Source organism: Rhodamnia argentea, chromosome 4 (assembly GCF_020921035.1).
Source record: "Rhodamnia argentea isolate NSW1041297 chromosome 4, ASM2092103v1, whole genome shotgun sequence".
Lineage (NCBI taxonomy): Eukaryota > Viridiplantae > Streptophyta > Magnoliopsida > Myrtales > Myrtaceae > Rhodamnia > Rhodamnia argentea.
In genome coordinates this window covers 17456105-17478551 of record NC_063153.1, presented here as the reverse complement: position 1 = coordinate 17478551, position 22447 = coordinate 17456105, and the positions used below count along the sequence as shown (strand labels likewise).

Below are 22447 nucleotides of genomic sequence, written 5' to 3'. Positions count from 1 at the left end.
ATTGATTGTAACAGTGTCTTCCTTTCACTCATTTTCCTCTATTTGCTTTTAATCTGGACAATCTTGATTGCACCTACATATAATATGAAAGCCAAACCAGATTCTTAGCTTACAACAACAATCTGTACACCGCGTTCTTTCGGCATGCGGGATCATTATTCTAAAATCTTACTCTACTACCTTTCTTTGTAATCATCAGCAAACATCAAGAGCTAGTGCAGGGATTCTCCCCATCACCAGCTCATTTTCAGGCACAACCATTTGGACCGAACCCAAGCTTCATTCCAGCGACATCGTACACCACCTCGAAACTCTGCTGCTGCACATTCCCATATATCAGAACGTCCGTGTCGTCCCCATTCCCAGCAAATGCCAGGCAGACCTGCGATGCCTTCGCAGCGTACAATATTCCTGAAGGGTCCAAGTTGACGTTAGTCCCGCCGCTAAAAATGAAGCTGACTTTCGGTATTGCCACCGTGCTATACTTGCTGAGGTCATAGCAGGTGTCTAGGATCGAAAGAGCGGGTGCCGTCGGATATTTTGACATCAGTTTCTTGAAAGCGCTAGAGAGTGCACTGTATGCGGTGGGTGGCAAGCGAGTGATCACGGTGCCCGAGTCTATGATCCCAGGGGCGTTACTGAAGATACTTGAGGAGATCGATAGTTTAGTCCCGGCAACGCTTATTCCTTCTATGTTGATACCGTAAAAGTTATTACCTTGCGGGATTGTAGCCAAGGGTGTGAATTTTACGGAACTAGGTACTCCACGGCCTTTGCCAAAGGTCAAGTGTCCAGTGGAGCTAGATGACGACGGTAGGCAATACGAAAAATACTTGCCGTACTTGGTGCCGGTTTGTTGCACTACAGAGACTTTGTCTCGGCCGAGTCCAAGCAGACCCGCGGCCCCGCCGAAGAGGCCACGGTTGTTCTGGCCACAACCAAATAAAAAATTGTCAAACGCATCTGTGGACGTCAGTGTCAATTTCTCTTTTCCGAAGAACCCGACTGAGTACGAGGAGTCTCCATATTGTATGCCGTAGACACATGTCGATGCCGAGCACCCCGGTGTGCTGCCTGCACAGAAAGATGTAGAAGCAAAGTTTCTTAAAATTCATCGGAGAGATGCAGTCCTAAACTTGTTATAAGTCTTCCAGAGTTCTGTTAAGATTTAGAGGGCTAAGATCATTTTTTAAGCTTTCACTTCAGCGATCGGAGCTCGTTTCGTTAACCACATTCTTGTCTCATGCCAACAAAATTTGTTCCTTTTCCATTTAACTTTCAAGATAGTTGAATTTTCTCTGATAACCCAATTTTCATTAGATTGTGAAAAAACGTTACCTGTGGCAGAAATGAGGTCAGAGCAGACTGAGGAGGTACAAGTGATGTTCGTATAGGATGCTGACACTGAAGGGTTAAAAGTTGGCTCCTTTTGCTTGTAGCAGTATTTGATGCACGGCTCGCACTGGGTCCAAGTGAGGTCGCTACCCGTGTCAAAAATGAGTGACAGGTCCTTTTTCGGTGTGCCGAGGCCCACGGTCACTATGTAATTGCCGGCGCCGATCGTGCTGCCCGATTGAACGGGAAGATCAGCCTTCGAGTCCCCTACGCGATCGGTCTTGCTGGTGCTGGTACTGGTACTGGTACTGGTGATTTTGGTGAACCTCGATTGAATCGACTTGACCCTTGATTGATCTCGGAGGAGGATTTCATCATGGGTTGGTGCATCTGCTTTGTCCTGTACCAGTTGGGAGCATGGGCCGTGCTTGTGGACCACTCTTAGCGATGATCTTTTGTCATCAGCTGAGGAAGAGATGAGTACATACAATGAACAAATCACATGCAGTGGGGAAGCTTCCTATTGTGATTAAAGTTAAACGAACACATGTTTGCCAGACAACCTAAATCAGATGACCTATTGGACTTGGTGTTGCCGGGACACAGACGGCAAAGAATCCAACAGAACGCGATTCTCTAAATGTACACCGACCCATAGGCTCTCGACGATCAAGTCGGCCGTCTGGGAAGCATTTTTCCTCCGACCGACGGTTAGCGAACTCGAGCCATAAGAAGTTTCAATTGGTCGCACAGGTGGTTTCTCTCTTCTTGTTGTTCTTCTTCTTTCTGCTACTTGTTCATTCGTTTTCAGAACGACAGTGAAAGGCCTTTCGGGCTTAAACGTGGGACACATCATATGTGAACTTGTTCTTTGAATATTACTAGGTAGCAAGAGTCCTATAATTCCTCCAAGAAAGCATCTAGCTAAAGTGTTTCTTCTGCAGCTGTCCAATGGAAGCTATTGTTTACTCACATGGACTGTTTTTTGCTCTGTGAAAAGGACAGGAATGTGTTGAATTCTTGGAATGGACCTATATCCGATTGTTACTCCTTGTCTAGATCGACTTTCAAAATCTTTTTTTTCCGTGCAAGGAGAACGCCGGTCCGTGAACGTACCTATCGAATAACATCGAGATTGCACCAAATTTGGCCGTTTCCGCAACGAAAGGAACAGAACAAGAACCACATGGGATCAGATTAATACATACGGAAACCACAGTCGCTGTAAATATCAATTTGATGTTGAAGGGCAGGCATGTTCCACTAAAACCTGCCGACTGATCATTGCGGCTGTGCGGCCAACATTGAATTTCCCGGCTTGGGAGATGAAAATTGGAAGTAGTAGGCGCTTGGCGAGGTGAGGTCTACAGGCAGCAGACTTCGTTTACTGAGGCTGACCACAGAAAGTAGGCACCGAAATAGTCCTAGTATGACCCCCGATTGGCCAAGAGAATTAGCAAATTAATTGAAAGATTTGGAAATTGATTAAGCATATACTCTTTACCCTCCGACCGACTTTTTTGTTAGGACCGAGTCAAAAAGACGATACATCTTATTTCATTTTCTCCTTTCAATTTGGACGAACACGGATTAATTATTCTTTCGACTCTCATGATTGACATTGACACCAAAGTGCTTATTCCTTTTCTTTTTCTTTGAAAATTAAGAGGGCAATTTTCAATTCTCAAAATTGGAAAGCTTTTCGTGAGTACGACATCACGTCCGATCCTTCATCGATGACTCTACTAGCCTAGCACGAAAGAGCAGTGAGATGCGTGTAAGAAATACATGTATTATAACAACACCATGAATCGTTTCATATAAGAAAGCTTCTGAACGGGTATTTGTCACCCTTATGAACACATAATGTCCAAAGGTTTTTTAACTTTTGTTGGGAAGTGCTTGGGGCTCGTCTTCCCCCTATGAACTAAGTGAAAATGAATTTGCTATGGACTCTTACGTGACGGTAGCTGGTTACTTGGATCGTCGCTCACCACCCTCTCTAAGATCGAACCTGCGGAGTGTGATAGATGTCTCGATAGTAAAAGGCACAGACAAGGCAAGCAAAATTCCTAGAATCTCCCGTCACCCCACCCAAGAAAAGCTGCAAAAAGCTTAATAACCACACGAACTCTGAGAGAGAGAGAGGGGGAGAGAGAGACCTTGTTGAGGGGCGAGGGAGGTTTTGCAAGAAGGCTCGGGCAGGAGAGAGCTGACTCGAATGGTGTGATGAGCATCATCAGGAGAAGAAGAGCAGATGCAGCCGAGCAAAAGAGAGCTCAGCACAACCACAAAACTCAGAAAATTAATGGATGTCGAACGATGCAACACCCAATCAGTCGCCATTCTTGCTTGCTCTCCCTGCTGTGCTGCTCTCCCTCTCCCTCTCTCTTTACTCAGTTCAAAAGCACAAGATTCTGATGAGATGTTGGTATCTTTGGTTTGCCTTTATAAGCTTTTTTTAAGGAGGCCACATCCCCTACAAACCCAACTCAATGCCTGGTTAATATTTTCTTCACCCACACGTCACCTCCATCATTGGCAGCTCTTGCTTTCCCCACCCCCCCACCCACATTCCTAATTTACTGTAGTAATTATCATTATTGTTATTGTCTTTTCTTGTTAAAACCTGTATTTCATCCCTACCATACTGTGCCTATCATATTCTGGAGCACTTGACATGCTCGCACTAACTCAGCAAGCAACCCCACCACGATGACTTTGTTCCATTAGGACAACAGGGTTGCTGTCATTATATTTCATGCATTATTGCCTAATCCACATAGATAACCTAAGTTTTAGCAGCATAATTGATCTCCATATATGGGATTGCAACATACATTATAAACATTAATATTCTTAGCCTAAATTCTCGTCCTCTTACTCGCTCTCATATCAAGGATCAATGGTGGTTCCACATGATATATTTAATGAAACCATAGTGGACTTCGAGACGACATAGCCTTTGAGGGAAAAGTACAAAATAGTCCTAAACATATTGCATTGATACCAATTTAGTACTAAACCTTTCAATTGGACCAATTTAATCCTAAACCTTTTGCATCGGAACTAATTCGGTCTATTCAGCCCGTCTATCCGGCCAATTCTGGCCGGAAATAGCTCACGTAGACGCCAGCTGTCCTATGTAGCACGGCCAGCACCGACGTAGACATTACGGCGTCATGTAAGATTGCCGGCATCCACGTCGGCGATTTTTGGGCTAAAATTGGCTGAATGAAGTGAATTAGTACCAATGCAAAATGTTTTATGACTAAATTGATCAAATTGATACAAATACAATATGTGTATGGCTTTTTTGGTACTTTTTCCTGGCCTTTGGCTTTGTAAAGTTGCTTTTCCCCCTTTCCACCAAAAATAAAGTTGCTTTTCCTCCCGTCCCATAATGCTTCTAGGATGATGCAACCAATGCATGTTTGGCTGATCTGTGTTGGAATTGGGTCCATTTAGGTACTTACATAGTTCAAATTGAGACTATAGGCCAAAAAAGAAGAAGAAAAATATTAGGAGATAGGCCTCTGGAATATGCATGGCGTGGAGTAAACAACACTAGCACCGAACAATAAGACACGACATAGTAGGATTTTGAGGTTTCATCCGACATTTTTAGCTGGCATGGAACCACCATGCTCTTTGTTCGTGAAGCAACCATGGTCCTAGATAATCTCATCAAGTGCCTAACCCATCAGTGGATTGACCATCATTTCATGTTCTGCAGTAATCCCTGAAGTGAACTGAAAACCTTCTTCGTTGCTCATTTTTCAATAAGAAGCTGCTTAGTTATTCTAACCACACGATCACTACTTGCTTAATTGGATTGAATTATTCAAGATAGTCACTTTCTCACCACAAAGAAGCCATTCTAGGGCAGAGATTGGACACAAATGGCTCGCACCCATAAAAGCCGAAACGAGATTTTCCAATCTCTACCCATGAGATTTTTCGAGCTCCCAATGGAAATTTGAAGTGGCCCAAGATTTCACATCCTTTGTCCAATCACAAAGAAGACCCTTGCTTAACATGATTTCCTGCTGCACATTATTGAACCCGCAAATACAGAGCACGAAAGAACATTATTGGCTCCACGCAAGACCACAAGGGGAATAAAAAATTATTGGAAGTGGGAGTGATCCTGAACCAACCACACGTATTTTGGTCGTCCATTAGGCATGGTTCTTCCACAACTGACTTTCCTAGCATTTTGTTCATGCAAATGCCACTCTATACCCACTTGGAGTCTCTTGAGTGCAAAGCCCACAGATCTATCTTCCTCCATTATGTAAGTCTGAAACTGGTTTCTTTTCTAGGATGAAAAACGAAACAAGGCCTCCCCATCATTTTCATGGCCGGATAAAGCCAGCAACAATTTAGTCCAGAGTTGGGCTTAGTGGTGGACCTTCCAAGCATTTCATGTTGCTCTGGAATCTTGTTCTACGCGTGGACCCATGTTGGGATTAGAGATGACCAGAACCTGCAATCTATGTTTGGATGTGAATCCGTGTGTATGTGGGAGAGAGAGAGAGAGAAAAGAAAAAGAAGAAGAAGAAGAAGAAGAAGATTCTTTCGCTTATCTTCATCTGCAGAGACCTAACTTGTGCAGTTCAATCAAGTGGGTGGTGGAGAAAGCTGGAATCAACAGGATGAAGGGAGACAGGCAGAGAATTGACAGGTTAACAGCCTCCCCAAATTGATATGAGTTTCAACATATTCACACTTAAAACAAGAATGAGAAAAAAAGAAAGAAGAGAAAAAACAGAAAAAGGGTTCACTTTCTTTTTCCCATGGTCCCCATTTTTCCATTTTAATTCACTCAATCATGCTTTGCTTGAGTGACCGACAAAGATCAATCAAATGGGATTAGGTGGTGGGTTCACATCATAGGAATCAGCTAATTTTTCATTTGCTCTTGTTATGCATGTTCACAGCTATTCTGATTCTAAGTATTCAACAGCAGTCAATACGAGGAGAAGGATTACACAGATGTTTTCAAAGACCCTCCTAGAATAGGAAACCACTCCTTCAAGAAGAAGAGGCAACAGACAGATGAAGACGCGGTCAATTGGCAGCTGTCGAGTTTTCTTTCCTTCTTTTTCAAAAGCTTGCTCGAGTATATTCACTTTCTATAGTCTTCTGAAGCCTGGAATCTTTTAATTCGGACAGATCCTTCCCCTTGTTCACACGTTAAGGTCTCTTTCGTGCATTAGTTTAAGGTCCATTATTGCCACCGCATGCTGGAATACTAATGGAATGCAATCATGTCTTGTGAAGTTGTGGATTAGATTACTTCTGTTGAGGCAAGGACTTTATTAGGATAGAGCCATCAGATGTTCATGCGGGAAAACATCGGCGAATCGTAGCAGACGATCTGATTGTGTTAAACAGCTGCAAGTCAAACCCTAGTCAAACCTATCATTCATTTAAAGAAAACTTGATGTGTCTAGCTTTAATAGATAGAGCTAACCCTGAGATGAAAATGAAGTCACAGACTAGACTCCCTTAAGGATGAATTAGACGGTAGAGCCTAGCAGAGATTAAAGGTGATCGGCTTGATTTCGGACTAGAAACTCCATTTTCCACTTGCATATCTCTTGATTCACTTTTCTTACTAAGTAAACTTTAGTTGACTTCTGGAGTTGGACTAGTTTACAAGAGCATTGCATCTGTAATTGTGCAGTTCAGCATGGTTTGGAAATTCTCCCTCGTCTGATATTGAAAGTGACAAGATATGGAATGATTTTTTGGACTCTAGAGAAAGATTGCTCTCTCATCACACGAACTAGATTTTAGGTAAAACCAAGCACACTTGAAACTTCTAAAAAGCAAGATCCTGTGGCTATACGAACTTTCTGGCAACTGACTCTAAGAATAATAGGACTATCTTCAAGAGAGAGAAGCTCTAGACAGAGGACTACAAGCAATTACATTTTTCTTAATTTGTGTCCGAGAAAGTGAAAGAGAAAAAAAACTCAAAAACCTTTCATTTTCATCTGTTAGTAACTGAGCAAGATTGTCTCACCTCCCCGGCACTGCCTGTTTTTACTTCAACTGCACTGAGCTTCAAGAATGACTGAACCCAGCTTGCGAAGAAACTGTCCTGGTCATTTGCGAAATTCTCTACTTGCTCCCTCGTTCTGTTATCTTTTATCAATACGGAATCTGACTGAAATAGCCCCTTCTGCAACAATAGATTTCGGTAGTACTGATTGTCGAATGACAAGGAAGTATCAGGGTCGTTATTAACTGTAATGGAAGGACTAGCACCCGCAGGGCACTGTGTCATGAGTTCCTCTGCATAAGTCATGTCGAGGGATGAGTCAACTAGCAAGAGCTTTCCCTTGGAGTCTGCTCGGAATCTGTCTCTGAATGCACTGCAGTGAGCCGCTCCTATGGTATGTGCACCTGTCACCTCAAAGCACATGATGTTACCAACAGTAGACCATGGAGGCTCCAATGGTCTTGTCTGTAAAACTAAACCTTACTTCCTCTATTTCATGAACTGGAAACTAAATTTGCATAAGTGATTTGTTGTCTACAATGCTAACTTTTTCGTTGACCCATCAATCCTAAAATTTCCTGTTGACTTGAAACAGTTTCCTTTCCCGTTGGTCAGGGGCATGCAAGTACCTGGGAATGTTTTATTCACCTGATTCCAACTGTAAGGAGAAAAGTCTTTTGCATTGTCATGATGGTTTCGTTAAAAAGGAAATGACAAAAAAATCTATATTTTTGTTAACAGCTACTCTTAGGGAAATTTTCCAAACTTGATGCTTGTACTACTAACCCTTCTTGGCCATGTTTTGCTATTTGGAGCTGATATATTCCAGTTATACCTGACAGAGTGACAAGATCAATCAAGGACAGCCCCTTAGATGAGAAGAGTCTAATCATCTCATCGATTGTAAAGGTCGTGTCCACGGTGTTGGGTCTTACATTTGAAGCTGCAGAAACTCTCCCATCTTTCCTACCTGTTGGAATCTGAACTGCAGGTCCTCCAGTCTGCATTGAAGCATCCATAATTAAGTGCAAGAGTTTTGTACTTGATAAGGTGGAAAGGAAAAAGGTAGTATTGAGAATTTGCATTACCAGTTCAACAGCATCTCTGGCAGCTAATGCAATTATGTCGGCGCAAGAAACGGTTCCTGGACAGAATAATTCTAAAACCCTTTTAGCTGAGTCTATGACAGAAAATCCTCCAAGTGATGTATTAGCTGGATCGCTTTGCTCCGTTCCATTTCCTCGTATAAGCACAGATGCATCGCAACCCTACTACCATATCATGGTAACCAGTCAATTAGATTTTGAAATTATAGTCACTTAAGAAACGGGCATAATTTCTTGGCTCAAGTTTAGGAGACAGACTCGAGAGAAGTCATAAAGTGTCAGCAAGACCGCGTACAGGAAAATTTGCTAGTGAATAATCTCAACCACGACAATGGATGGAGAGACTTCTCTTTGCATTTAGGTATCTAGATTGCTTGGAGAAACTAAACCTGTCAGTATATGAAATGACTGTCACTATTTCTTTAGTTTCGGATAATTCATCCATTATGACCTCAGAAATATTTCTTACTTCTTCAGGACTTCCAATAAAGTTCATGAGATCTTTTTTGCTGGGCCTAACATTAGAAGCAAAGGAACATACGAATCGCTCTCTTGAGCTTCTAAATTGCTATGGCTGAAAAGGAATCTCCCCAGATTCAACAGACATGAGTCGAACTTGGCTTAAATTTCCTTCTGCAGGAACCCATTAAAGTTCACTGTTCAGTCCTACCACAGAGAACCCTTATGCGAAGCTGTCCATTTGACACTAGGAGGCATGAAGTACATTCCTTGCACTAGTTTCAAGATTACAAGAATCTGTCTTTCCAAAGTGAGCAATAAAGAGAAGAAGACTAACCTCCACGAAGCAGTCGTGAAAGAGCAAGCGAAGGAGCTTCCCAGGGATTGTGGCGTCACTGGAAGAAGCTGATCTCACTGTGTTCCTGACTATGAATTCAGCAGTAGGACATGAAGCTGCATAGAACCCAAAAGACAGCTGAGCGGAAGAAGCAACCACATGAGCTAGGAAGACGACGAGACAAACGAGAGGATTCAAATTGAAAACTCTGGTCTCCATGAAGCTTTCAGGTGAATTCTGCACAGAAATTATCACTGATGAGAGCTGCTGAAAACAACTCATTCGGAGTAAAAGAGGAAATTGATTTTTATCATCATTTAAAGCAGCATTTAATAAATTGGGTGATGTCAGAAGGTAGATGGTTCTTGGGGTCACCATGCATTGACAACTTATAGAAAGATGAACATGTGAGCCTACCCCGGAATCCAAATTTTGCACACTGGAGAAGAGAGGACAACTCTGCAAGCATTAAAACACTCTGTCTGCTTCTACAACATAACGGAGCACGCCTAGGTTGTGGAGGATCTTGTGCCATTTGCATTCTCTTTCTCTGTTCCTCCACCTTTATCTACCCCCTTTAGTCAAGAGCTCTGGCAACATCCGGTCTCGGTCTCAACTGCATAATAATGTAGCAGTATTGGCAAGAGATATCTGGGTCTTGTTAACGAGGGGCACTGTCCAAGATTGCCTGTGCTTTTTGCCCTAGAGTCCTTTTTGGATCGTAATACAAAGCTGCCATTCACTGTCATGTGGGCGTTCATTTTACAAGGTCAATTGAATGGCCTGTTGCACTTGCAAGACGACAGCTTCAACGAATCTGCCAGTTCAATGAAAATTCTATTGCTTGACTCAAGAGGGTACGTTGCTAAGGCTAATTTGAATAAATCCACCGCAGGACATCAAAGAATGAATGAAAACAGAGAGAAAAATCATTATGACTTGCTCGTCCCTGAAAAAGTTCTATCAACTAAAAGGGCGGAGAGTCCTCAGAATCTGGAGGTGTAGTTAGTAGAGCATACATGAGTAGAGTAGGACTCGTTATTCTGAGCGATGAATGCAAACCGTTGCCGGCTGACAGTCTTAGTTATTTACCTGCCAAAATGCAACTGTGAAGCCACCTTCTTTGCCGAGTCATCATTCTTTCTTTCTGGTTTTTACTTTCATTTTTCCCTTTTCCCTCACCTAGATTGACTTCATTATCAATTGTGCAGGTACTGATTTATTATCTATGCCAGGGACACTTTTTAATATGATCAGTTTGAAAGAGCTACGCTTGCATGCATGAGACATATGGTTTCTGATCTGGCAAAGGGCCAATGGCAACACAGGCTCATTTACAGTCTTGTGCTGTGTGCTCTTCCCCATGGGCCATGACTTGCTTGAATGGTTGAGTAAAGACCTTAATCAAAATAAGTCCAGCGCTTCTGGGGTTTTGGCTCCATAAAGTTCACATCCTGATGAGGCTCAGGTTTTATGAATTCCTTTCTCAGTCTGGATCTGCACAAAATTGATCTGTCACCTGTTCGTTTGCATGACAGTCATAAAGATAGCTGTCTCTCCCTTCTGGCCGGATATAGGATAACTCACATCATCCGTACAAACATCATATCGATGGCAAACTGCAAGTTATAACGCTAACTTCCAGACAATAATTAGTACATATAGATCACTTCATAGTGAAGGTTGGCTGGTAAAAGTTAGAAAATTCAATAAGAAGTTAACTATGAACATTGATGTGAAGCAAATGGCAAGTTGTCAACCTACACAATACAGGCCCTCTCATGATATCTTTTTCCCTTTCTCATGATACCTTTTTCCCTTTCTTTGGGCTGGCGAACCTCAGTGGTCAACGAGGGTAGAAAGAACCGCAGTTTATAACCCATTACTGCTGATACGCGGATCCCAGGCATGAGAGGCCAGCAGTAAACTACTTCCACAGAGGACTTAAATTAGCAGATACTCATGATCTTCATGGCTATTCATCCTCAGTCTTGACATTATCTTCTTCAAGCTCTTCTAATTCATCAATGTCATCAATAGGAATTTCTTCGTTATCAGCCCCCAAAGAACCTATGACATGTAAACAACTCAATTAGATTTATTGAGAGCCGCTAAACAGCGTGGCCTAGCTTATGTACACTGAGACTGAGTAGAAAATATTTAAAATATGTCTCTCAGGTCGAACAGAGCAGTCCATGTTATAAACACATAAGCTAACAGCATGGTTACCTTGGTAGATCATTGAAGCGGGACTGCTGATTGGATCCCTTGATTCTGATGTGACATCAAGGAGGTAAGGAAGCTCCAGTAGTTGCAATAATGATTCTGTCTGAGGGTTTCGAGGCAATGCTGGAGTAGAACGTACATGTAATCATGCCAAGGGTCAGCATAATTTGTGAAAGCTCAATCACATTTGCTTGGTTACCATAAATTAATGCCCCTTAGTTGGTGGTGATAGCAAACAACAGTAGACTACAGGTTTGAACAGGGCTTGTTCATACAAGGAAATACAGCTCCAACACAACCAAATAAATAGCATAGATAAAGCAATGTGCCTTTTTGCAATACAGACTACACTGCAGCAGACAAAAGCCTTGGCATTTGTAAAATGTGACAATCACTGCAAAATTCTCAGCCATTGTACTTAGTACATGTATCACGGAGACATCTTGTTGAAGAATAAGCCATTCCTTAACTTTCAGAAGAAAATACTGGCTCTGCAATCAAAGTGTCCTGAACCACGCATATCTCCATGAAAGAATCGCATATTGATGATAACAGCTCAACTCAAGAAGTCCAAAAAAAAAAAACTCTCAAAATATCAAATCATTTTAATCTAGCTGCATTAGCTCAACAGTTTCAATGTAAAATCATAATCCAATAAACCACTGCTTAATATATATATATTTTTTAGCAATTATCCAACACAATACAATTGCATTCAGACCAAGCTACCACATAAAAACGCATGGACAGCTATTCTTAGTGTACAGAAAGAAGTTGGAGAAATCAAAGAGGAGTCATATTGGTGACCTCAAAACTCCTACCTGGTGAACCATTAGAAGAGGGTTGAGAGGGATTGTGACATGGAACTGTCCTTTCAAATTCAAAAGGTCGAGCACCTCTCTCTTGAAGTCTGCTCCTGACCCATTGTCGACAATCTTGCATGTCAAGTTGAACAGACCTGTTATATTGATTCACCAGCTAGTCATTACATATATGCGATGATGCTTGCCCACATGGGAGGGCTATGCAAAGAAATAGAGTGACATGCACATTTACAAACCCAAAATCTGCACTTTTAGTGGTCAAAGGAAAGACAGAATGAAACTTCCGCGTTATTGCCAGCCATTCCTCGTCATACAAAATCTCATGGGGTCCAGACTCTGACTCAATATCAACGATCTAATAACAAAGCAACATCAGCTTCAACTTCAGAGCTCGGTAAAATTGATCAAAGACGAGATCATACCTGTAAAAACTTGCGGCCTGGCAGGCACTTATCAAGAGCAAGAAAATTGGTCACTGGACCATCTACACCGTGTTGAACAGAAGCAGCAAATTGGCAGTGTAGATGGGCAGAAAACCAGTAAGTGGGCTTTAACTCCTCCAGCAGTTGAGCCGCAGCCTTATTTCCAAGAGTCTTTTGAAAAATCTGGAAAGCAAATTCTCCAGAGAGAGAGTAATCTTCAAGGCCTGTTAAATCATAGTGGCATCGCTATCAAATATTTCTTGTTACCTCTTTCTCGAAAAATGGCTTCTGCTGAATGAGTTTCTTAGAGTTTCCACAGTCAGTGATGCCAAGAGGCCAATCATGGGAAAGAAAAATGTCGATTCGTTCCTCAACTTGCATAAGTTTGTGCACGTCATACTCACGAACATGGTAAACAGACCTGATAGTGTTCTCGTTATAAGGAGGCCTTTCATAGTGTCCTGTCCACAAAACACTATCTTGATTAGATTGTAAAGAGCATCCATATGTATATGGGTACTACTACACGCTCTATGCAACATTGTTTAAACTCTCCATTGAAGGGCCTACTTCATTCGGACGGCAGATGCAATGCATGTACCAAGATCACTGGAGTGAGTGAACAAGTGCTGCACCAATCTGTCATCTAGTTTCAATAAAATTGATCAAAGAAAAACTAACCTAAACGATAATGACGTGCATTATAAATTCCGGAGAGTCCACCAATACGGATGTTCCCAAACTTGACCACCCCAGCAAACCCCAAGAAGTATATGTTAGGTGCTGCCCATCCTCCATAGTACCTAGAAAAACAACAAATCCACTAAGAATTGCCTGAAAGTGAAGAAGTGAAACCAACAAGCCAACCAGCGGAAATACAATCAGCCATACACTTAAAAGTTACATAAAGACAAGACTGAAGGCCTCCAAACGTAGGAAATACCATATATGTCAGTACAGGTGCCACTTTTAGTTGCACATGCAATTAGACAGACAGAGCAACTGAAATGAGTGAGCTTCAATTAAACAAATTCTAAAGGGAACTGCCCCTTTGCAACACTTCACACATTGCAAACTTCAGGACATTAACAATGAAAGATTTCACGGTAAAAAGAAGGAAGACACCAAAAATGTTCTACAAGACCAGAAATTCGAGAAAAGAATCCACTCACAATTCCCACAAGTAATTGGAAGCTTCATGATTCCCGCCAATGAATATAGTTGGAACAGGCGCAACCTGCTCCCCGGAAAAGTACTTCCAAAACGAGTTCATTGCCCGATACTTCCTGGGCACATTCAAGCTCTCCAAATCTCTCTCATTCCCAAATCCAGAACATCCATCATTGATATGGTATCAGGTTATTGTCTCTTCAGCTAAAGATAAATTCAAGTACTTCCATCTTCAAGAATAGAACTTGTCTACGCCAAAAGAAGCCAATTTTCTACGGAGCTAAGCAGAGTGCGAATTTTCAACTGAACTCGGAATCGGGCATCAAATTGACATCACGACAGGACACAAACTGACAATGGTCGCATCTCGCATGCGAGGGAGAGCGTCGAAGCTACCTGAAAGTCGCCGCAACAGAGGAGAAGGTCGACCTTGATGTTGCGCTGACGTTCGATGTACTGAAGGGTCTTGTAGACGTTGTCGAGGTCTCCATGCATACAACCTTCGACGGCTATCTTCATCGAGAATTTGTGATATCACCAGGATTCACAGGCGAACGGGGGTCTAGGGTTTAAGCTGGGTATCACCAAATCACCGTCGTCGATGCCGGCTTTCGGAGAACTGAAGCATCTGCTGCCCGCCGCCCGGTTGAGGTGAAACGGCGGATGGAAGCGAGCTTCGCCTTGTTTCCTGATTGGGCTTCCATCCTTCTTGAGGGGCCAATACAAAGGCCCAAAATGAATTCAAATTCTTTTCCATTCCAATGTTAATTTGACATCATCCAACGTTCTTGTTTAATAGTTGGAAAGATGACGCAAGTGGTCCCTAAATTTTGGCCAAATATACAATTTCATCCTTGAAATTTTTGATCAATGTATAATGTCGACCCTGAATTTTTAATTTATTATATGCGATCCCTTAACAATTGATACATGTTCAATCCAACCATCACTTATTGTCTTTGAAATTGAATCAATGGAAAGGTAATATTAAATATTTTCATTTAGACTATGGACTATATTACTAAAAGTTCAGGGAATGCATTGAACAGATTAAAATTTCAAGGACGACATTGCACGTTGATTAAAATCTAGGGATCACATTTAATAAATCAAAAGTTCGGAAACCAATTATGTGATTATTTCGATGGGCTTGTAATCCTTGTGTAGCATTAGAACATGAATCATGGTTGTCAAATTGGACAAGTGAATGCGTCTAAGTCTCTTTGCTCGAGCTCGAAAGAGGAACCCATGATCATCGCGACAGGATTAGCAACATCTTCTTATTCCATCAATTCGACTGGCCTCGAAATGACGAATTAGGAAACTTGCAGCGATTCAACATAATTCTCAATAATTCATGAAATTCTAGGCGACGTTCGGATATTCCGCGTTCTTAATTAGAAAGTGCACTCTGCGCCACAAAAGCAATTAAAGCGACTACAGAAACAATGATATCTCATCTATTAATGTAGTTTTTATCTTTCAGTAATTTGTGTTGGGTAAGCATTTTGTAAGAAAAGAGAAGGCAACAAAGAGACAAGAGCGAGTCTAGTAGAAACGGCAAGTGCCGAAAATTTTGTGTGGAGGAGAGAAGTGCGACGATCCTCCAAGCAAAAGACGAACGACCGACCGACCGACCGACCGATCTCCTTTCCTTTCACTCCTCCCCCAACCTTGTCCTGTCTACTTTTCAACTCCTTCCCATGGCATGGCAGCTTCGTCTTCACTCCTTCACCTGCCATCCTTTCCCTCTCCCCCGCTCCTTGGCTCTCGCATCTTCTTCATTCCACGTCCATGCCCATGCCCATGCCCATGTCTCTCCTCCACTCCCCCCTTATGGTTCCCCTCCTCCTCCTCCACCAACAACAACAAACCCAAGCTCTCTCTCACCCCACCAACACCTCTCAAGTCCTCCCTCCCTTTAAGACCCACCCCCAACCTCAGACTTCACGCGGTCTCGACGGGCTTCAGGGACGCTGCTCCTTCGCTTGAGGACGAGGATGCGCAGGTCCTTGTGGGCCCCGCCAGCGAGGAGGAGCGGAGTGGGGAGAGGGTCGTGGCGGACTACGATTGGACGGAGGAATGGTACCCTCTCTACCTCACCAACGACGTCCCCGACGACGCCCCGTTGGGCCTCACCGTGTTCGACAAGCAGCTCGTCCTCTACCGAGACGGCGACGGCTTGCTCAGGTGTTACGAAGATCGCTGTCCCCACAGGTAACGCCGTCCTTTTTCAGGGCCGGCCTGATCGTATATTATTTGTATTTGTGTGGGTGTTTGACATTCTCTGAGCTTGATTGATGGGTGTAATCAAGTTTATCGATTTGGTCTCTCGGGCTTTGCGACGGGCCCCTGTCCCGGTTACTGGACAGGACAGAAGGAGATAAACTTTGAATCTTCTCCCTCTTATCACGAGAAGAAGGGAAGAGCGATGATCAATTGATCATCCATGAGTGGTGTAGCTTGTTTGAAGTATTTAATCGATTGTGCTAACTCGGATATTCTAGCTGTACCGTGGTTCTTAAAATGCAAAGAGGTTGGGAAGTGAGCTGTTTTTGTGTTCGTCCTGGCCTCCCTTTCTCATCTGCATCGCCTCTCGAGATAGAACTTATAGCTATTAAGTGGGGAACAAGCTCCTGCATTTCCTGTCTTAACAATCTAGCTGAGCTAGATTTTCATAGATCGCTTGAAGATCCTGTGTTCATTACAGTTCGAGGAAAGTGTTTCCGGGTTTCACAGGCTTTAGTGTCAACTTACATCTCCTTATGAGGATAGGGGTTTTCACTTAACTTACATGGTGGTTGTTGGTGTTCAAACCTTTTGATGGCGAATCCCTTCTTCAGGCTGGCAAAGCTATCAGAAGGTCAGCTGATTGATGGGAGATTGGAATGTTTGTACCATGGTTGGCAGTTCGAGGGCGAGGGAAAATGTGTCAAGATACCTCAGGTTGGTCCTTGTTTATATTGACCTAGCTCTTTTGTTCCAATAAATGGATTTACCACACTCCCCACTGATGGAAAATGAAAGTAATGTGTCTTTACTAATGTTACAGCTGCCGGCGGATGCGAAAATTCCACGATCTGCTTGTGTTAAGACATATGAGGTGAGGGATTCTCAAGGAGTTGTGTGGGTGTGGATGTCTCTGAAGACACCGCCAAACTTCAGCAAGATACCTTGGTTCGAGAATTTTGCAAGGCCGGGGTTTCAAGACACTTCAACTACCCACGAGCTTCCTTACGATCATTCCATACTTCTGGAGAACCTTATGGATCCAGCCCATATCCCAATTTCACATGATAGAACAGATTGGACAGCAAAAAGGGAAGATGCCCAACCACTATGTTTCCAAGTAACTGAACGGACGGACCGAGGATTTGCAGGATGGTGGGGTAAAGAGAAAGATGAGTCACTACCCAACTTTTTGCGCTTTGAAGCACCATGTGTTCTTCAAAACAATAGAGAAATCATCGACAAGAATGGAGTAAAACACTACTTCACTGGTCTATTCCTCTGTAGGCCAACTGGTCAAGGGAAGTCCATGCTTATTGTCAGGTTTGGAGGGACGATGAGATCTCCTTTGGCTAAAGTCTTCCCTAAATGGTACTTCCACCAGAATGCGAGTAAAGTATTCGAGCAAGATATGGGATTTCTTTCATCGCAAAATGAAGTTTTGATAAGAGAAAAGGTTCCCACAAAGCAGCTCTACCTTAGCTTGAGGTCCTCAGACACATGGGTAGCCGAGTACAGGAAGTGGATGGACAAAGTGGGGCACGGAATGCCTTATCATTTTGGGCACAGCACCATTTCCTTGCCGAAGGAGCCTGCTGTGGTGGAACACGCGCCGGCTGGTTTAGTCGCCAGAGTCTCTGCGTCCTCACCTGCCAAGGGAGGTGTTGGGACAATGCACGCTCCTAATTGGGCCAACAGATACTTCAGGCATGTGATTCACTGCAAAGGATGCAGAAATGCTGTGAAAGCGTTTGAAGCTTGGAAGAATGGGCTTTTTGCTTTGGCTGCTGCATTGACTGCATTGGCTATTTTAGCGTCTGCTAGACAGTGGAAGGTGATACTCTTGGCGGCAGCAACGGCATGCTTTGGTGGAGTTTATGTGTGTTCGACAGCTATTGCTATGAATACTACAAACTTCGTCAGGACTCACCGGAGATTGTGAGTCCTTGATCGTTGCACGTTATGCTTCCAGGTATTTCAGGATGGCAGGAAATACTTTCATATAAAATGTAGTTGGTGTAGCAAATTTGTATCTAGTTGAATATTGAATGAAATGCTCTTCCTTTGACAATGATACCTTCGCAAATTGCAATTGCTTGATTTTCTGTTCGCAACCGTTATGGTCTGCCCATTCAGAATATACTCGACCCCTGCCGGTTCCACAGATTTTACGGGGTATTCTTGCAGGATTTTGTAATTGTACCATCCAACAGTAGCCAGATCATGTCTCTCATCAAATTTTACCACTGCAGAAAGGTGTATAATCATCTAATCATTAGTTTGATGAATATACCTGAATAAATCATTCTCAAGAGGGGAAAAGACGAGCTCTCCTTGATGCATGAATACAAGCACCATGGCCAACCTTCAAATCCACATCTTACAGAGCATATTACAAAAGCAGTATACAAGAACACAGTATCTGATATCAAAACTTCAGCCATTTCTTTTCTTTCTCCTTGGACATAATCGCATGAGATGCAGAAGCATGAGCTGCCTCAGCCTCAGCCAAAGCTTTGCGAGTTTCAGCCAACTTCCTCATGGCCGCCTCACTCACTACCTTGTCATTCTTGTTCCTAACGACCATCTCTTCAAGCTTCTCCACTCGCATTCGCAATTCCTTCACCTCGTCATCATAAGCAACAAGAGCCTGCCTATCTATTTTCTTCTCCCCAGGATCTTTAAGTTGCTGCTTCTTTGCAGACTTACCATTCAACGCCTCCCCATGCATTGCAAGTTGTGTATTGATCAGACTAAAGACATCTGGTCTCCTTTCTTCTTCATCCTTTGCTGCCCGAGCTGCCGCAGCAAACTTCTTCTCACGTTTCTTTTTTCCACCTCTGCTGCGCTTCTTTGCCCGACTTTCATGATCTTTGTTGTGTTCATTAGACTTTAGGGCCTCATCTAGTGATTGTTTTTGTGGAAGGACTTTCACGGGAATGGGTTCAACCATTCCTTGCCCAGATCTGCCTAAACCCATCCCTTCACAATAGCCCATGTTGGCCATCATCTTGGATGCTATTCCGCGTGTGTGATTCTCCCACTTAGCAAAAATGGCAGTTTCTGTCTGGATGCCCCTCTGATTTGCAGCACTTTCAAGAAATCCTAGACATTGAGGGTCCTCTTCTTCATAGTCACTAGAGTAAGATTGCTCTGAGCTTGAATCACTCTCTTCTTCATCGCTGATTTCCGCGTATTCAGATAGAGCTATATAATCCATGCCAAGCTTTGCAGAGCTTCCATCATCCCGGAAAACAACTTGTCCAAGACCACATTCATCATCCCATGATTCAAGCTCAGCTTCTCTCCATACACCAGCTTTACTCTCTGATGTTGCCCATATACTGGACCCCACCAATGACTGCTCCCAACTTGTTGGGACAAATTTCTTTAAGGATGATAATGGAACATCTACTCCTGAGACATACATATATGTCAGGTAGGAAATGCTCTCAAAAAAGAAGTAATGGATTATCAGGGCTTATATTGGTACCGTATGTGGGACAAGATAAAGCTACAAGGTAAGAGAAGGAACTATATATCTTGCCAAAAGCAACATGGAAAAACTGCCAGACAAATGCTGATGACTATGGTGACAAGAATCTGTGGTGAAAACATGGGATATTTATGATTCTTCCAGACACTTTGCAGGTTGTGTTTGTTCCTTTAGTTGCAACATACCATGTGATAAGCGGCAGCTAGTACCAAACCGACATCGTTGCTGTAGAAAGAACTTGCATATCTGCACTTTGGTGGCCTAGCATTAGTGGTTTCATAATAACTAGTCAAATTTCACACCATAATTGAGAGCTTTTGATCCGCTATGTGACACAAATCACGGTCGAGCAAACATGAAAGATTGTTCTTTTGGCACATCTGCCAAAGAACATGCAAATATTTCATCCGAAAGCTGTATAGATAGGTCAAAGGAAAACTTATAGAGAAGACACCTAAAAGAGAGAATCATTAACACAGTTATTAGAATAGTGTCAGGTCCAATAAAAAGACATGCATATTCCCAGTAAGAACTTCAAGTTGGGTGCTAATAGAATCTCCAACCAGTGCCTAACATCATAATCTTCGCAATGAACAGGAAAGGTTATTCAAAAGCCTCAGAAAAGTTAAGAAGCACTAGACATTTCACCAGGACTGGGAATTGGCCCATATTCTCATTCAAATTAATGTACTTTTATCATGTTTAGGATTTGATGTGGGCAAGATATTCCATTTACCTAACTAGTTTTATTCATAGTACAACCTGATCCAAACAATACAGGTCACAAAAGCACAACAAATTGTGGAGTCCCTCACAATAAATGATAAAGAAGAGATAGGATAGAATTCATTTTCTTTCTGGTGAAACACTACCTAGAGTGGCTGTTACTTCCATTTGCACAAAGATCGAAAAAACGGCAGCAAACTTTCATGCACAGAGGGAATGAACAAAATGTACAAATATAATATTGTGTATCCCAAAGATTATACAGGTTGTGCAATAGCTTTGACGTATGGTTAATGCTCTCTGTCTTATTTATCCACATTTGCTCATATGGAAGTTTGCTTCCCTTTATTCTTCACAATCAATTAGTTGGTTTTATGTGATCTAAATAAGAAAAACATTTTGCTCAAGAACTTTTCACGTAAGATACTCAGAGGCTAGGTTAAGAATCCCCCATTGCTTTCATACTGTGGCCAGTGACAGCAGTTAACCAGCTTGAATTATCTTAAAACGGAAGCGCCTACAATGTCATTCTCACAGCCTACTAGTCTACATTAGGGCAAGGGCAGACTGGCCAAGCTAAAATCACTATCAGGATCTCAATCAAGGACTTCAATCGTGACATGAACTACTAATCGTATTTTTTTTAGTTGTCCAAAATTGATTTTGCTAAAATGAACGAAATACATAAGCCTATGCATATTGTAATGGGGGTGAAAAGAAAGAAAGCTGCACTGACCAGCATATTTTCAGTGGTCGGCATGAGGAAAGAGATTTTGGCCAACTGTGAACCCTCCAATCCAACTATCTGACCATTATACCAGCGACCATCGCTGTGGCGAAATCGACATTTTGACCCAATGGAGTACCTTTGCTCCTCCAGAGGCTCAGCTTCAACATCATTTGGATCCAAAGACTCCACCTTAACATCCTCAACAGCAGAATCTGACTTCTGTGCCACTGAATCAACTTCCCGTAACAAACGTGCACGTTTAAGATGAAATAGCCCTTCCTCCGCATCTCTTATTGCCAAAACCAGCTCTTCATGAACCTGGGGAAGCAGAGTATGTTGGGATGCGCACGAAAAGAAAATACCACTAGCACTGACTTTCTATTGATGAGGACCTTACATGCATAGACATGCAAATTTCATCACAAAGTATCAACCACCAATGCAGGATTCACTGATGCAGCAGAAACTAGAACCAAACAAGAAGTATCCTTGTACAATATGAACAAAACTCAAAATGCAAAAACCATCTGTAATTCGCAACTAGAAATAAGCTGATCATTACTCTGCCAACATAATACTACCTCAACATAATTCAATAGCTCCCGGGTTACTCTCAGTTTTCTTAAGCGTCTCTTCCAAAAATGTTCTAAATCATTACTTAGGGTTCTCAGCAGCTTTCCCAAATCTCAGCACCAATCAAACATTACAAGCAAAGCAATAGAGTACACAAAATAAACTGGCCCAGATTACAAGCAACTTGCCAAGACGCATATTAGCCAATAAACAATCGAACGCGAATAAGAAGCTTTCAAAAACCCGAAGGAGATCCATTCCAAGGACCAAAAAATGGCGCTCGAAAAGGAAAAAACAGGACCAAGAAGATGAACGAGGGAGAAGGGGACGGACGGCGAGGATCTCGGGATTGGCAGGGTCAGAGACAAGGGCTTCCTTGAGTGAAGAAAGAGAGTCTCTCTGCTCCTGCAATTGAAGCTCCAGCTGAATCTCTAGAACTCTCTCTTCTTCCTCGTTCGCCATTTGCTTTTGCTTTGCCTTGTCAGTCCTCTGGAGAGGATGAAATGGAACTCAACACCAGCATAGGGATTGCCAGACGACGGAGAAAGGAACGAAACGACGGGCCGTCTAGGGCACGAATGGTCTCCTGAGAATGAATTTATGCTCAAGAAATATTTATGGAGCAAAAATCCATTTGATTCCGCAATATCATATTTATTTCTAAAGTAAATTTCTACTTTTGAAATTGTTTTTGAGCCAATTTCAAAAGTTAAAAAAATAGTTACTTTTCTTTCAGAAGTAGAAATCTCTCAATATCAATATCTTTATCACTTTGACTTTTTTTCATTTTCATGCGCCTCT

The 22447-nt window shown here is 42.5% G+C and overlaps 4 protein-coding genes across 4 annotated transcripts; 1 reads left to right on the top strand and 3 right to left on the bottom strand.

The window, feature by feature from the left end:
* Nucleotides 1–73: 73 nt before the first annotated feature.
* On the bottom strand, nt 74–3776 carry LOC115751045 (aspartyl protease family protein At5g10770-like). The gene is made up of 3 exons (XM_030688736.2): nt 3498–3776; nt 1339–1800; nt 74–1074 (listed from the first exon to the last, which is right to left on the bottom strand). The coding sequence occupies exons 1-3, from the start codon at nt 3679–3681 to the stop codon at nt 248–250; spliced, it is 1473 nt and encodes a 490-aa protein (XP_030544596.1). The 5' UTR covers nt 3682–3776; the 3' UTR covers nt 74–247.
* Nucleotides 3777–6793: 3017 nt separating this feature from the next.
* Nucleotides 6794–14604, bottom strand: LOC115750992. Its single transcript, XM_048278066.1, has 13 exons — nt 14288–14604; nt 13895–14054; nt 13404–13525; nt 12990–13183; nt 12723–12905; nt 12537–12655; nt 12298–12434; nt 11480–11599; nt 11227–11320; nt 9251–9689; nt 8437–8616; nt 8184–8349; nt 6794–7752 (listed from the first exon to the last, which is right to left on the bottom strand). The coding sequence occupies exons 1-13, from the start codon at nt 14409–14411 to the stop codon at nt 7337–7339; spliced, it is 2454 nt and encodes an 817-aa protein (XP_048134023.1). The 5' UTR covers nt 14412–14604; the 3' UTR covers nt 6794–7336.
* A 971-nt stretch (nt 14605–15575) lies between these two features.
* Nucleotides 15576–18192, top strand: LOC115750976 (protein TIC 55, chloroplastic). The gene is made up of 3 exons (XM_030688615.2): nt 15576–16109; nt 16736–16838; nt 16945–18192. Exons 1-3 carry the CDS (start codon nt 15601–15603, stop codon nt 18061–18063), a joined length of 1731 nt encoding a protein of 576 aa, XP_030544475.2. The 5' UTR covers nt 15576–15600; the 3' UTR covers nt 18064–18192.
* A 190-nt stretch (nt 18193–18382) lies between these two features.
* Nucleotides 18383–22227, bottom strand: LOC115750977 (zinc finger CCCH domain-containing protein 18). The gene is made up of 4 exons (XM_030688616.2): nt 21980–22227; nt 21080–21391; nt 19803–19863; nt 18383–19538 (listed from the first exon to the last, which is right to left on the bottom strand). Exons 1-4 carry the CDS (start codon nt 22106–22108, stop codon nt 18550–18552), a joined length of 1491 nt encoding a protein of 496 aa, XP_030544476.2. The 5' UTR covers nt 22109–22227; the 3' UTR covers nt 18383–18549.
* Between the last annotated feature and the right edge of the window lie 220 nt (nt 22228–22447).